General features: G+C 54.7%; 3 protein-coding genes across 3 annotated transcripts; 1 reads left to right on the forward strand and 2 right to left on the reverse strand.

The window, feature by feature from the left end:
• Positions 1–1,399: 1,399 nt before the first annotated feature.
• On the reverse strand, positions 1,400–3,586 carry COL26b_005143 (uncharacterized protein; the record flags this gene model as incomplete). Its single annotated transcript, XM_053177999.1, has 1 exon — positions 1,400–3,586. One exon carries the CDS (start codon positions 3,584–3,586, stop codon positions 1,400–1,402), a length of 2,187 nt encoding a protein of 728 aa, XP_053038119.1.
• Positions 3,587–6,519: 2,933 nt separating this feature from the next.
• On the forward strand, positions 6,520–10,829 carry PEX6 (peroxisomal assembly protein; the record flags this gene model as incomplete). Its single annotated transcript, XM_053178000.1, has 3 exons — positions 6,520–6,700; positions 6,764–10,130; positions 10,187–10,829. The coding sequence occupies 3 exons, from the start codon at positions 6,520–6,522 to the stop codon at positions 10,827–10,829; spliced, it is 4,191 nt and encodes a 1,396-aa protein (XP_053038120.1).
• A 200-nt stretch (positions 10,830–11,029) lies between these two features.
• Positions 11,030–12,483, reverse strand: COL26b_005145 (uncharacterized protein; the record flags this gene model as incomplete). Its single annotated transcript, XM_053178001.1, has 2 exons — positions 11,030–12,169; positions 12,229–12,483. 2 exons carry the CDS (start codon positions 12,481–12,483, stop codon positions 11,030–11,032), a joined length of 1,395 nt encoding a protein of 464 aa, XP_053038121.1.
• Between the last annotated feature and the right edge of the window lie 196 nt (positions 12,484–12,679).

Consider the following 12,679-nt stretch of genomic DNA (forward strand, 5'->3'; position numbering starts at 1 on the left):
TGTCGTTGCTCATGAAGATACAGCCTATGCCGGGTCTCATTGTCTCCCATATTGTCTGCTCTGAGCGGAACTGCACTGAGGCAGGCTCCCCCAGTTTTACACTAAAATACTGTTGACGTGTGTCTACTTCTGACATCAAAAATCGAGAGTTGACACAAGTTTTAGTCACCCAATCACGTCTGCCGCTTCGAGAGCTTGATACTAATAATCACTCTAAGCTTCAATGTTTTTACCTCGTGGGTATGTAGGCTTTCGCATAACACACTGCAGATGATTCTTTCTGGTGTCATTATTTCCTGGAATAAGCCAGAGAAAACGCCGGAGAGGGAACGGATATACAGATTAACGTTTTGAATTCTCAAGTTTCCAGAAGCTCTCAGTGTGAGACTTCTTCAAAGGCCACAAAGGCCACGGCATTGAGTCAAACGAACTGAGCTCTTCTCCCATCCTCGTCACATTGAAGGGTAGATACCTGACAGTAAACTAGTAGGCTTCTTATATTCCACATTGATCCACAGTCACAGCGGTGTATTTGGTAGTAGTAGCAACCCAACAGCCAACAAAGTGAAAGTGAAAAGGGGCTTGTAGCTCCAAGTCCGGAAGGGCGTCAACATTATCATCGTGCTAGCAGAGTATAAAACGCACCATTGGTCCCTTTTATACTCCTCAAGAATGGAGTGGCTTCATGTTTATGCCAATCAATTCTTCCGATTGCGCGTATCGAACATACCCCCGGATCAGTAAGTCAGTGTCTGTGTTCGAGGTGATTGATGTTTGTAAGAACGTCTTGATTTAGCGGTACGTTGTCAATCTCGACTTAAATCGTTCCCAATACCCAAAGGATGATATTGATGATAGACATCACTATACACCCAGTCGCAGGTGTGAATCCTTTTTAGTCGACGAGGCCAGCATAACAGAAACTCGGGAGATAGAACCCTCAGACTGTGCTATATGCAGTGGTACACCGATGAAGAACATTGCTGGTAAAACGGGAAATCATCAGCCGGTCATAGAATTTGAATACGAACACAAGTCCATAAAATGTGTTGTTGGGCCGGCGAAGAATTCTGTCTCAACCATGCCATCCGACCCCGGGAGGAGAATGAAGTGATTACCGGAGTCAATGATTCGTGTACGTCGTCTACTCTTACTCTAGTGTATACATGTATACTCTTCCAACAGTGTTCTTGCCAGAACGATTACCATTACGCGTGTTCCATACCTTTATTCGTGCAATCCAAGAAGTCGTCCAACGCTTTTACTCCTGTGCGATGCTGATGGAAGCCAAAACACGCCTGCCGCCCGAGGTATATACGAGGTCTACGTCTTTTCGTCTCTTCACCAACGCCGCTTCCAACTCATGCAGAAAAACTTGCCGAAACTCGGAAGCCAAAGTCTACTCGGTATCGTCACTGCTCGACTGACTCTCCTCTGTGTCCCCTTTGACGGCCTTGGCTACTGGCGGCACCCACTTCGCCACGTCCTCGCAGCCTTTGGGAATGCGGCACTTGTCCCGCGCATTGCAAGTCTTCCACAGAACCTCGCGGATTTCGGTAAACACCTGCTGCGGGGCATCCATAGCCCAGATAACATCAAGGTGCTCGTACTCATCAATGACCTTGCTGTGAACCACCTGGAGATGCGGCTCGCGGCCTCTCTCGAATCTGCGTAGGAGCTTCTTGCCGTCGACGAGGTCATCGTTTCCAGCAACCCAGAGTGCGAACGGCGGTGCTTGTTCGTTGTACCATGCTGTTGAGCCCTTGGGCCTGCGAGTGTGTTCGTCGACTGTATGAGGGGACATAAGGCCGTCGGCGTCATCGGCTCGCAGTGTGTGAGAGTCGTCGCCGTTGATGCAGTCCTCCTTCTCCTCAGCGCGGACATCCTCCTTGGTAGAAAGGATACACTTGTGCCTTGCGAAGCATTCCCTTCCCAACCACCATCGCATGGATTCCGAGCTGACGTAGACGGGCGCAAACTGGAACATACGGTCTCGCAGACCGCGGTCCCATCTTGTGTCCGTCCAGTCAAAGAGGAACGAGAAAACCTTGTAACCGAGCCAGCCATAGATCTTGGGGTGAAGTATCTGGTGCATCTGCATCATGAAGGGGATAAAGGCATGAATACCGAACATTAAGCGGAACATGCCAGGGGTGATGATCCTCATGAACTTGAAGTACATCTTTCCGATCAAAGGTCCCGCGTAGGCGGCAGGTGCAAGGGCGCAGAAGACGGTCAACTTTTCACCCAAGTCGGGTCGCTGCTCCTTGGCCAAGGCCACGAGGGTCTGTGTTGTGCCTTGGGAATGGCAGATCAGACCAATCTTCTCGAATCCGGTTTCGTAGAGAACTCGCGAAGTCAACGCCGGCAGATCGAAAACGCCCATCTGGCGGATGTTCCAGCACCACATCCTCGGGTCGGAGTACTCGAGCAACACGTGCTTGGGCTTAAAGCCACATCGGTTGTTGCCAAGCCAGACGTCGAAGCCAGATTTACAAAGGTAGAATGCGAGCGAGTCCTCGTCATTGGTGCAGTATGCGCCGGAACTCTGCAGTAGACCGTGCATAAGCAGGACAGGAAACTTTTTCTTTTGTTCGGGATCCTTGAGTTTCTTCCTTGATGTGGTGAAAACGTCGGGCCCTCTGTCGGCTCTCTCCTTCTCGCTCAACGGCGTGTATTCTTTCGGGTCGTAGACGTGCCACAAGTCAATCACGAATCCGTCCTCGGTCTGTACTTGGAATTCCTCGACGTCCAAGCCAACGCGACGCGCGTAGTATCCGACATCGCAGACGATTGGATCGGGCCCACCCTCGGTCGGGACGAACTCATCAGCCATGGACTCCTTGTCCTTGCTGAGCTTCTGGCTGGACTTGCTTCGTTTCCAATTCTTGTCCTGGTCTGCACGGAGCTTGATTCTGCGCATCTCTTCCTCGAAGAACGGTCTCCGCTTGTCAGGATTGCGAAGTGTCAGGAGGTAAAATATCCTTGTACATAGTGGCGGAATGCTGGTGAAGAGTGCGCCGAGTACAATGACTCCAAGAAATGCCAGACTGAGGAAGAAGGCCGAAACCCGGAAAACCATGCACTGGAAGTCGCGAAATAGTGATGGTGGCCCGTAAAGTGGTAGAGGCGGAAACAAGGGATTGGTGTGTGAAGGCGGCATCTGGCGACGAAGGGAGCCTTCTTGCGATCTTTGAAGAGACTTGCCATCTACGTCTGTTGGTAGGGAAATTACTCTCTCCTGTCTTTCCGGAATCTCCTCAGCATTGGCGACCTCGTCTTGCACCTCGTCCCCTTGCTTGATCTTGACCACCGCGGGGCCATCTTCGAGTTCTTCTTTCAGTATGTTCAACTTGTGTGCCTCTTGTAGGGGAACTCCCGGAAGCCTATGCCCCTCTGATGTGACCACAACGGGATCCTGCGGTGTGACGAAACGGGCCTCGACGGCGACGGCGGAGTCGCTGGTCTCGTGCTTCTGGTGTGACAGCTTCTCGGCTTGTTGGGCGAATTCGACGGCGGTTTGTGTAACGGCATGGTCGCGTATTCGGTCGCGGCGGCCGTCCGAGGAATCGGAAAGGTTACCCATGACTTTCTTGGGTCTTTAGCCCGATCGCAGAAGAGAAATATGGTCTGCGTCGCAACTGTTGCGCAGGGTCGAGATTTGCAGGGACTTGAACAGCTGAAAAGGGGGAAAGGTCGCCTCTCTTTGCGCTGCGGGATGAATTTGCGCGATGAAGTTGGCAAAAGATGATTGGGATAGAAAATTGGTTCTCAAATGATCAGTCCAAAGCCACTGATGGCATGAACAGGCATCATTGGAGGTGAGAGGGTGGTATCCAAAGCAGGGAAGCAAAGCGTAGATCCGGAACGATAGTGGAAGAAGAGAAGGGGTGGTGGAGGGGTGTGGTAGCCGCAAATTGGGGCGGAGGTAAGGATTAGATCCAATGCCACACCAATCGACTAGACGGAACGGTTGGCGGGTTAATAATAACAAGGGAGAGGCGAACTCGAGTCTCGGGGTCCTTGGGCGCCGCCGGACAGTAACGATAAAGGGATGGGGAAATTTGAGAAGGGGGAGGATAACAACAAAAAAAAAGTACGGACGTGGGAGAACGTGCTCGCGTACCGCCGAAAATGCAAAGATCACGACAAGCCGGTCTCACCGCAAGAATCGTGGTATGATTGTGTCCAGATTCCAGCCGTGCGGTCTGGTCTGGAAGGTGTCAATGTCAATGCCAATGTTACTTTGCACTTTGGCACTGCACCTGCACCTGCACCTGCACACAGAGACAGAGAGACCCGACGACAGAAGGACGGACACACGCAACACGCTCCCAGAACGCAGACGCCCATGCGGTCCAGCCGCAGCCATCAGGAAACTTTGTCTGGAGCCTCCCGGCTTCCCCTTGTCGCTGACGCTGCGCTGAAGCGCTGAAGAAGCCCGGACCAGTCGCTGCCGGCTAAGGTATCGCTGCCATCGCCGAGCCAGTGGGTGGCTACATCGACCTCCATCGACCAGGGAGGAGCCCCGCTTGCGTCATAGCAGCTGTGTTGTTTGGAGCCATCCGTTAAATGACTTGCATTGATTGGACCTCAACCAGCCGGAGAAAAAAAGCATGTGACGATCCCGAGATGTGTTTGGAAAACCATGCATCATCATTGACATCGACATCCCGATAGCACTGCCAGATATCTTGGGAGAGCCTGGCCGCGATGGATCTGTTGCGCAATGTCTTCGGAGGAAAAGGGAAAAAAAAAGGTGTCGTCGAGAGGACAAAGAAATGCCGCGTCAACTCTGCCAATCATTTAGCATCCAGATACAGACCTGTCATCGCAAACCTTTGAACGGCACCAACCACGCGGCTGCCTCGAACTCTGCCTAGCCTTTCGCCACAAAATCCCAGGAATAGTCGGGGTGGTGTTTACGGATACGGAAACCGAGTACGGATGCTGCTGGCAGCAGTTTGGGTCAACCCGGCCAACTCGGCATCCCATGCACATTCAGACTTTTTTGAAGCCGCTGCGTCTGAGCTCTCTACCCTGAACTGTGTGTTGTCCTTCCAGCCTCCTCGGCCGGATATCAAGGACGAACCGGATCTGCAGTGCCAGCAATCGCTTGATCGCCACATATTACGCAGTGTGGTTGGTGTTTGGACAAGGCTGTGCTGTGCCAGATGTGGTAATCTTTTGTCTCTGTTCAGCTGGATCAAGGCGACTCGCCAAAAGCATGGAGCGCGTCCGGATGCCGCACACCCGCGAAACCAGAGAGTCGTCATCCGGAGCTGCTGGGAGTTGTCCTGTAAGCCAGAAATAATGCGCAGCTTACTCACGGCGAAACTCAATTGCGACGTGGCCGGCTGCTGCACCCGAACTGGTCACCAACAACCCGTTTTGGTGTTTGATTAGGATGAAGATGCATAGGACGTCGATACATACGGCTTGAGGCGAAATAGAAGCTGTGGTGAGTGGATCCATGTGGATGAACGTTGTGTTCCAATCCGCAGAAGCGTCAATATGACATCTTCTTCTGACGTTGTCTTGAGTGGAGAAGTCGTTGATAAGAAACTTGATTGCAACTCCAGAATGGCAGGTCGAGACCTTGAGATCAGCCACAATCCTTGGAGTGTGTAAAGCGGTGCGCTGTTGTTGGGGCTGAGTACCCAAAACTTCTTCTTCCCCAAAGAGGAGAACACTATGCCAATTTATCTCCCAATTGGGGGCTTGAGCTATGTCGAGACCATATGGGCGGGATAACCTGCGAGCTTTGAATCAAAGAGTGAAAGAAAAGCATACAGTAATGATTTAGAGACCCAACGCTACTTCCATTGGATGATTTTCATTCCAATATTCGACTTGCCAATACCTACCTCGCACTTCTTGGCGATGCGATATCGGACGGAGGAATTCGATAACATCTTACCATGAGAAACCATTGTTGCACAGATGAATTCGCAAGTCATGGTGACTTTCGACAACGGCCTTGCTACATGAACAGGCGCGACTCAAGATATTGACAGTCGCCTTAGTGAATAGCAACAGGAACCTGACTCTCGATGGAGTCAAGTTTGGTTTGGGCGGGGATTGTTCGGCGTCGACGCTCCCCCGGACACATGCTTAGTCATCCGGCTATCCCCGCTCAGGCCGGATTTTGCTGCCTTCCTGAGGTGCAGCACCTCCTGGTAACCCCAGGAGATTGGGGAAAAGGTGCGGCTGCAGCTGGCCCTGCGCCAATGCCGAGGCCTAAGACACCCCCAGCCGAAGCTTGAGTTGGCCCCGACTCCAAGCCGACACTGGACTCAGGGACCTGAGCTTAGCTCTTCAACGCGGCCATCGCGATCGGGACACGACGTCCTGCGACCTTTGATACCCTTCGGCTTCAATTGATCTTTTGCTCCGCGACGATTCACTCCTTTTGTTCACACTCGACGCCTGGGCCGTTCTGTTGTGCCTCCTGCGATGCGTATTTGAGATATCGTCTGTTGCTTCGCTTCACATCGGCCCGTGTACCGAAACGCCAGCATGACAACCTCGGAGCTCGTGCCGCCATCACAGGCGAGGAGGAGTAGAAGGACACGGAGAAGAAGACAGGACAAGCCCTCCCTATCTGCTAGACTGATTCTCGACGACCATGAAGTCAGGGGCGACATCGGCATCCTGTCCGAGGACCTCTTTGCGGACCTGTTCCCCCACCTCCGTGATGGTAGGCCGCGCTTCTCCAGATCGCTGTCACCCGCGCGTAATGGCTAATTGCTTGTGGACGCAGCTCCCTCCCGTGAAGACGGCTCCGAAGAAATTCACCATGTTGCGATCGCTCCGTGGGAACCGAACCCCTCCCCGACCGAAACCGCCTGGACAGTTGTGCCTGTGACCAAGTCCTCCACTATGAAACCCTCAACCGTCCAGTTCTCTCCCTCTTCGCTGTCGCTGCAGAACTTTGCGACGATCTTACAACAAGTCGCACCGTCAAAGCTCTCGAGTCACAGTCGCAGCGGCATCGAGATCCAGATACTCGACGTGGTCGCCCTTTCGTTGGATACGGTATTTGTGAGCCTCGAGAGCGAGTTGACGAAGCGCTTGGAGCAAGGCGAGGGAACATTTTTCCGCGATCATCCTAGCCATCCTATTGGAAAGGGACCGGCAACCTCAGACGGCCGTCTGATTGCCGCTTTGCGCGTGGCCTTGGGCAGCCTGACAGTGCTTCATTCCGGCGATCTCTTCCCCCTTCCGCTGCCTCCACATCCAGTCACCCACGTTCCGCCGAATCCTGGAAAGATCATGCTGTGCGAGCCTGTGAGCCAGGGAATTCTGTCTGAGAACACTAAGATCATTCTGATGCGAGGACGGGTACACGCAAAACGTAGCCACGCCACGGCAATCCCCCGGAACCGCAGTCTGAACGGTGTTCCCGAAGACGACGAAGACGATACAGCGAACGATCAGTTTTACTCGGCTGCCGAAGACCGGTACAAGACAGATGCTGCGACTACGGAGTTGGATTCGGTTACAGAAACTGAAGAGTCGGAGCTCTCTGGCATCGATCAAGACGATGACTTGTCTGACGACTCTATGGACGATATGATTTCCTTACAAGCCCCGACACTTCCCACAACAGCAAGCGGCGTATCCACGATGCAGCCTGGAACTCCGATGACGATTGGAAGAGGAAGAAAGACGAACGGTATCGCTACGCCAGCGTCTGTATTCTCCAACTTTACCGCGACGACTGCGCGTCCTGACAGGCCCAGAGGACGACTTTTCAAGGCTCAGGGCTTGATTCGACCCATTGCCGTAGATCTTCTTCACCCCAAGCCTGCCCCTGAGGATGACGACGAAGCCAGAATCTTCGTAGACATATCATCACTGTCCAAGATTGGCTGTTTTTCAGGAGACTGGGTTCGCGTAGAGGCCGCCGAGGAACCGCCTGCCAACGGATTTGGCGCATTTGGCCTCGGAAGCTTTACGTCACTGGAGCCGACGGAGTCTAATTGGCGGCCTGTGAGGGTGTATGGTCTTCCTGAGGGATACTCGCAACGCCCCGTAACACGGATACCCAGCGCAAAACACGGCGAACGCAGACTGTCATTCTTCGAATCTCAGCTCCAAAAGCCGACAAGCCCAGCAGCTTATATTTCTCCAATTCTGCTGGCCAATCTTGACGGCCCCCCGTATCTGAGACTATCGCCCATTAAGCGCGGTTCTTACCAAGGTAAGGGAACTTTACCCAAGTTCACGAGCGCTTCTCGACCGCCGTACGCTCGCGATATTACGATCCAACACGTCCGGTCCCCTGTAACTGCCGAGCGAGCATACCAGTCGGCAGTGCTGGGTGGGCTGAAGCGCTACTTTGCTCAAAAGTTCCGTCTCGTCAGGACAGGAGACCTCCTTGCTGTACCTATCGACACGCAATTAGGAAAGGCCCTCCAAGAACAGGCGAGCGGGAGCAATGGATCAGAAGTGGATGATGTTATGGCTCTTACCAAGGATGGATCCTCAAGGGTCGATCAGGTAGCCTGGTTCAAGGTGGGCCATATCCAAATATCCAAAATGGAGGCGGAAGACGACCAGTCAGACGATCTATGGGGTGGAGTTGCGTGCATCGACAGCTCTTCAGTTGCGATGCATGGCTCCGGCTTCGCCACCAGCCGTATTCCAGCTACCAAGAACAGCACTTGGCCGTACTATATGGGCGTCAAGAAGATGCCTTCCAAGTCACCAAGCGCGTCTGCCTTGACGTTACCTGAACAGGATCAACGTCACATCTCTTCCTTGAGACGGCGTCTCAGAGAGCTTCTCGCTGCAGCCACCAGTCCCAGAGCAATCCATCTCAAGATGCCACCGGTAGCCATCCTTCTTACGTCATCTCATCGCAACATCGGCAAGGCAACCGTCGCGTCGGAAGCCTGCTCAGATATTGGACTTCACACATATGCTATTGACGCGTATGATATACTGAGTGAAGCCGGAACCAGTGGCAGTGATGTCAAGACGGAAGGACTTTTAAGAACAAGGTCCGAGAGAGCGATGAGCTGTGGTCCAGAAACCACGGCATTGCTGATCAAGCACGTCGAGGCGTTGACGGCCGATCGCATGGTCTCTACTATGAAGGAAATCCTGCAGGACACAAGAGTTCTCATCGCAACAACAAGCGATGTTGACAAAGTGCCTGACGGAGTCCGCGGCCTTTTCAGCCACGAGCTGGAGATGGGTGCTCCTGATGAAGCGGAGCGTGAAGGTATTCTGAGAACCATCGTTGAAGACCGCGGCATCAATCTCGATCCCGAAGTCGACCTCAATGGCATCGCTCTCAAGACAGCTGCACTGGTAGCAGGGGACCTCGTTGACGTGGTGGACCGCGCGCTCATTGCACAGCGCTTGCGTCTGGAGCAAATCTCTCTCAAGACGGGTACTTCACTGCAAACCGTCACTGTCCGTGATCTTCAAGTGGCAGGCGGCCCGATGGCCCGATGTGTGACCAAGGGCGACTTTGACGTTGCTGTTGAAGCCGCACGCAAGAACTTCGCTGGCGCCATCGGTGCCCCGAAGATTCCCAACGTGACATGGGACGACGTCGGAGGCTTGAACAATGTCAAGGATGCCGTCACGGAAACGATCCAGCTGCCGCTCGAGCGACCCGAGCTATTCGCCAAGGGCATGAAGAAGCGCTCCGGTATTCTCTTCTACGGACCCCCCGGTACCGGAAAGACGTTGCTCGCAAAGGCTATCGCCACGGAGTACAGTCTCAACTTTTTCAGTGTCAAGGGACCAGAACTGCTCAACATGTACATTGGTGAATCCGAAGCCAACGTCAGACGTGTGTTCCAGCGTGCCAGAGATGCCAGGCCTTGTGTTGTCTTCTTTGACGAGTTGGACTCAGTGGCGCCGAAGCGTGGCAACCAGGGCGACAGTGGTGGAGTCATGGACCGTATCGTTTCTCAGCTTCTGGCAGAGCTAGACGGCATGTCCGGAGGCGACGATACCAGCGGCGGCGTTTTTGTTATTGGTGCCACGAACAGACCAGATCTCTTGGATCCTGCCCTCCTCCGTCCCGGACGTTTCGACAAGATGCTCTACCTTGGAGTGTCTGACACTCACGACAAGCAGCTCAAGATTCTGGAAGCTCTTACCAGAAAGTGAGTAAAATCCTCAACCTTCCTTGTGACAGACCATACTGACCGAACTACTCCAGATTCACCCTCCACCCGTCCGTCTCCCTGCAGTCCGTCGCCCAGCAGCTCCCCTTCACATACACCGGAGCCGACTTCTACGCCCTCTGCTCCGACGCGATGCTCAAGGCCGTCACCCGCCAGGCCGCCTCTGTCGACGCAAAGATCCGCGAGATCAACGCGGACCCCGCCGCGCTCGCCACGCGCCGCCACCAGGGCCCCATCTCTACGGCGTACTTCTTCGACCACCACGCCACGCCCGAAGACATCGCCGTCATGGTCACGGAGGAGGATTTCCTCGCCGCCAACCGCGAGCTCGTGCCATCCGTCAGCGCGGGCGAGCTGTCTCACTACGAGCAGGTCCGCGCCATGTTCGAGGGCTCGCCTGACAAGGACAAGCAGCAGCCGCAGCAACAGCGGCCGGCGACTGCAGGTTTGAGAGCCGTGTCTGGGTCCTCGATCGTATCGAGGGCTAGTTCCAAGGGCAAGGGCAAGGCCGTCGCCGGCGGGGGGAGCAAGGGTAAGGGGAAAGCTGTCGCGACGGGCAGCGATGATGAGTACGGATCCGAGGGGGACGTCGTCGTGAACGGCAAGGGCAAGGGAAAGGGTAAAGCTGTGGCCGGGTTCCACGATGGCACGGCTAGTGATGACGAGGGATTGTATTGAAGACGGTTTGATTGGCATATAAGACAGAATTTGGATGAGATGGACTACACTACCTACGACTTAATCTCATGTAGCAAAAGCGATTCATCGGGAAAATGGCCTTTGGGGAGGGTTTGCGAACATCCCCTACTCTTACACCACTTCCTCCTAAGGTGATTGAACATCTTGCTTTGCAATCCTTGCCGGCAAGGCGGTGATGCTTACTTCTCTGTCGTCTCCGCCTTCTCCTCTGCCTTTCCCTCTGTCTTTGGCTCAGCTTCTGGCTTAACCTTTGGCTCAACCTTTGGCTCAACCTTTGCTTCAGCCTCTGGCTCGGACTTGGGTGCTTCCTGAGGCGCTTCCTTGACTTCTTCCTTGGGCGCCTCTTTGGGTGCCTCAACCTTCTTTGTCTCCTCCTCGCTTTCCTCACTCTCATCGCTGTCGTCGTCGCTTTCCTCCTCTTCCTCCTTCTCGGGCTCTTCCTTGATCGCTTGCGCCTTCTCCACCTCGGCAATCTTCTCTTGCGACACCTCCTTCACGATGGGTGGCTTTGTAGCCTCTTCCTCTTCAGATGATTCCTCAGATGACGACTCCTTCTCGGGCTCCTCCTTAATCGCCTCGGCCTTCTCAACGGCTGCAATTTCCTCCTGCGACGCGGAAGCCACCTGGGCGCCCATGTGTGACGTGACGGGCTTGTCGACGTCCGACGGCTTCCACCGGGCCGTTGTCGGTGATTGCAGTGTCTCGCGAAGGGCGTCGGGGTTGGTGGTTAAGGCGCCCCAGGATCCTGTGGTCGGGGACTGGAGGCCTGCCTTGGCGGCCGAGGAAACACTGCCAGTACTGGCTACGGAGGCTTTTCGGGGCGCATCTTCTGTGGCGTCGGCGGCTGGGGTCTCTGCTTTCTTTTCGGGCTCGGCGGGAGTCTCAGCTGACGCGGTAGCAGCGTTCGCGCCTTCGGCCTTCTTCTCTTCGGCCTTCTCGTCCTTCTTGCCGTGAACCTTCTCGCGCAGCGATTGCAGGCGAAGTTGCTTAGCCTTCGCGGCTGCTTCGTCGGCGATGGAGCGCACGGGGAGCGCGGTCAAACTGCCGCTTGCTGCAGGCTTCGGGTCGGCAGCGGGCTTTGAAGCGGCGTTGTAGGTCTCGTTCTTTGGCAGGGGTGGAGCGGCCGGGGGTGCAGGGGGTGCAGGGCCCGAGGTGGATGGCTCGCCTTCTGCTCCGGCGGCTGGGACCTTCTTCTTGATGACCTTCTTGATGATCTTGGGCTTGTTGTGGATATTTGGGATGGTGAACTCGTCGTAGTAGATCTTGACATGCTGCTTCAATTCGCCGTACTCGTTCCACTCTTCGATTTCGGTGAGGTCCTGGTTCGAGGAGCGGATTAGCTCATTTCCTGCGGATGGAAGAAAAAGGGGTAACCCACGCCGAGCACCAAGCCCTCTTGAATCAGGCCCGGAAGTCTTCTCACGCGGCCGGATGCATCTTTGCCGGCGCGGCGGCCCCAGAGCATACGGGCCTTCTCATCGGTCGCGATGTCGATGGCCTTGAAGGGGACGCGGTTGGCGCGGAGGATTGTCTCGAGACGGGAGGTCGCGGTGACAATGTGAGAGGAGCCGGCGGTCAGGGAGGTGAAGATCCAGAGGGCTGGATCGGTCGAGAAAGTCGTCGCAGTTGCCATGATTCGGTGTTCTTTTTCGATGCGGGTCGAGGTTGTGGTGGAAGATGGGTGGTTGCAGGGAACAGCTTCTGGGAGGGAGGGCCAGCTGCCGGGAAGCTTCGGGGGCCAGATCAGTCAGCAAAGGAAATGTCACCGGACCATGGGGATGGGCGTTGGAAAGAGAGGATCTGCAACGGGATGGGGAAGAATCTTGCAT

This window comes from Colletotrichum chrysophilum, assembly GCF_026319265.1.
Source record: "Colletotrichum chrysophilum strain AFK26 chromosome Unknown scaffold_33, whole genome shotgun sequence".
Classification (NCBI taxonomy): domain Eukaryota; kingdom Fungi; phylum Ascomycota; class Sordariomycetes; order Glomerellales; family Glomerellaceae; genus Colletotrichum; species Colletotrichum chrysophilum.